Source organism: Protobothrops mucrosquamatus, unplaced genomic scaffold (genome assembly GCF_001527695.2).
Source record: "Protobothrops mucrosquamatus isolate PMUCROS unplaced genomic scaffold, P.Mucros_1.0 scaffold4840, whole genome shotgun sequence".
NCBI classification, from domain to species: domain Eukaryota; kingdom Metazoa; phylum Chordata; class Lepidosauria; order Squamata; family Viperidae; genus Protobothrops; species Protobothrops mucrosquamatus.
In genome coordinates, this window is record NW_015390728.1 from 9835 (window position 1) to 11942 (window position 2108).

The 2108-nt window shown below is 49.9% G+C and overlaps 1 protein-coding gene across 1 annotated transcript; it reads left to right on the top strand.

Moving 5' to 3' along the window:
• The first annotated feature begins 296 nt into the window (after positions 1 to 296).
• On the top strand, positions 297 to 2090 carry LOC107299374 (40S ribosomal protein S29). Its single transcript, XM_015828740.2, has 3 exons — positions 297 to 436; positions 675 to 774; positions 1812 to 2090. Exons 1-3 carry the CDS (start codon positions 375 to 377, stop codon positions 1818 to 1820), a joined length of 171 nt encoding a protein of 56 aa, XP_015684226.1. The 5' UTR covers positions 297 to 374; the 3' UTR covers positions 1821 to 2090.
• The last annotated feature ends 18 nt before the right edge of the window (positions 2091 to 2108 follow it).

Consider the following 2108-nt stretch of genomic DNA (forward strand, 5'->3'; position numbering starts at 1 on the left):
TGGGCCGGTTCACCCCTCCTTAGGCAACCTGGTGGCCCTCGGCTCCCCGGGGATCACCATATTGATGCCGAACTTAGTGCGGACACCCGATCGGCATAGCCCACTGCAGCCCAGAACTCCTGAGCTCAAGCGATCCGCCAGCCTCAGCCTCCGGAGTAGCTGGATTACAGGCTCGCGCCACCGCGCCCGGCTGTTGCAGCAGCCCGCTCCAGCTTACTAGAGCCGCTTCGCGCCGTGACGTCACCCGACGGGAGGGGGAGCAGCAAACAGGGCGGCTCGCGCGCTCGCTTTCTCTGCGCCTGCGCCTTTCGGCCTTTCCTTTTCCTTTTCCTGTTCGGCGTCCGAGCCACGCGAGGGGCAGCCGCAGCACCGCCATGGGCCACCAGCAACTCTACTGGAGCCACCCGAGGAAGTTCGGGCAGGGATCGCGCTCCTGGTAGGTCTCCGACACACACAGCCTCCCCGACTCGCTCTTCGCGGCGCCTGCCGGCCCAGCGCCCATCTGCACGAGGCCCGGCCGGCCCTGGCAGCCGCAGGAAGGAACGGAAGCGCCCGACAGCAGACAGAGGAGAGGGCGGGGGGTGGGGGGGGGTGGCGGGTAGTGCTTCTGGGATGAGGGGAGCCGGGAAGCGCCTCCGTCCGCCTCACCCGGCCTCCCTCTCTTCCTCCCGCAGCCGCGTCTGCTCCAACCGGCACGGACTGATCCGCAAGTACGGCCTCAACATGTGTCGCCAGTGCTTCCGCCAGTACGCCAAGGACATCGGCTTCATTAAGGTGAGGGCGGCTGTGAAGGCCCCAGCCATGCCCCGCGCTTTCGGTTACCCGCTGCCGCTGCCCCCTCCGTTGCCCAGAGTTCCCTGGCAATGCCCACGACCTCTCTCTCCCTCGGTCTCCTGGCTCTAACGGCCATGGGCAGGCTAGGAAAGGAAATCTGATGGAGTGTGTAGTAGTCTAATTTTGAGGAGTTATTAGTTAAACGTGAGGCAGAAAGTGGACTCTGGGTTGTGTTTTTTTCAAGCGCAATAAGAGGTTGAATGTGTATAGTTTTAGAAGAGCGGTGTGTTTGTGTGTATGTGTACACACACGGTATACATAGTACATGTATCTTTTTGTGTGCCTATACACACCGTATGTAATATATATGTACTCATATGGCATATATACATAGGATTAAATAGTGTATTTTGGATGTTCAGTAATAGTAAATAAATAGGGGAAGTGATCTGTGAGGGAGGAAAGGAAAATACCAGCTTATGTTTCTAAAATAGTAAAGAATGGAAATTGTCACTTTTTAAATGTGTGTTCATATTGTTTGAAGCCATGATTCCTGTGTTTATTAAACCAATGGTCATAATAAATTAACTTAAAAGGACTTCCCCTATCCATTATGAAAAACGTTCTTGATAATGGTCTGCATAATGGTGAATTAAATTACTTCTGCTGCTGGGGCTTGCATTTTAACAGCGACTGAGAAAGGTTGGAGTACAGTATATAAGCTGAGCCTGCTCCATAGATCAGGACTTCAACTCCCAATATTCTCAGTGATGCCTGTGGAATTCTACAAAATGATGCCTGCACATGTGCTGAAATGGGGAAAGGCTGGCATACTGACAGGCTTTCACAGATGAGAGTGTAATGATAGCCATTGTAGCTTAAAAAGGGATGGGGCTGTTAAAGTGGAATGAACAACTGAAAATGCTTGTTTATGCAAAATAGCTGTAACCTTAAATAGGAGAAGGTGTAAATTCTGAGTGAGGTATGTTGGTAAGCCTATCATATGTCATACTGACAAGTTTTTTTTTTCATTTCAGTTGGATTAAATACCTGTCTACAGAAGTGGTTTGAGGAGACTGGCAAGCTGGAATATGTGGCTGGATGAACTGTTCTTGCTATCCTTACTATTGTGTTAATTAGAAAGGGAGAGTTGTCCACCCTGACTCTCAAATATTGTAATTTCTGTTTGTTAATGCTGACGTGTAAATTATGTGACAGTCATATTTAACACACCTTGATATAAATGACACCTGTTTGGTTTCCTTTGTTTCTTTAATAAAAAACAGTTATCCTCAAATGTATTTGAGAAGAAACAAGCATAGTCTTTGATACAG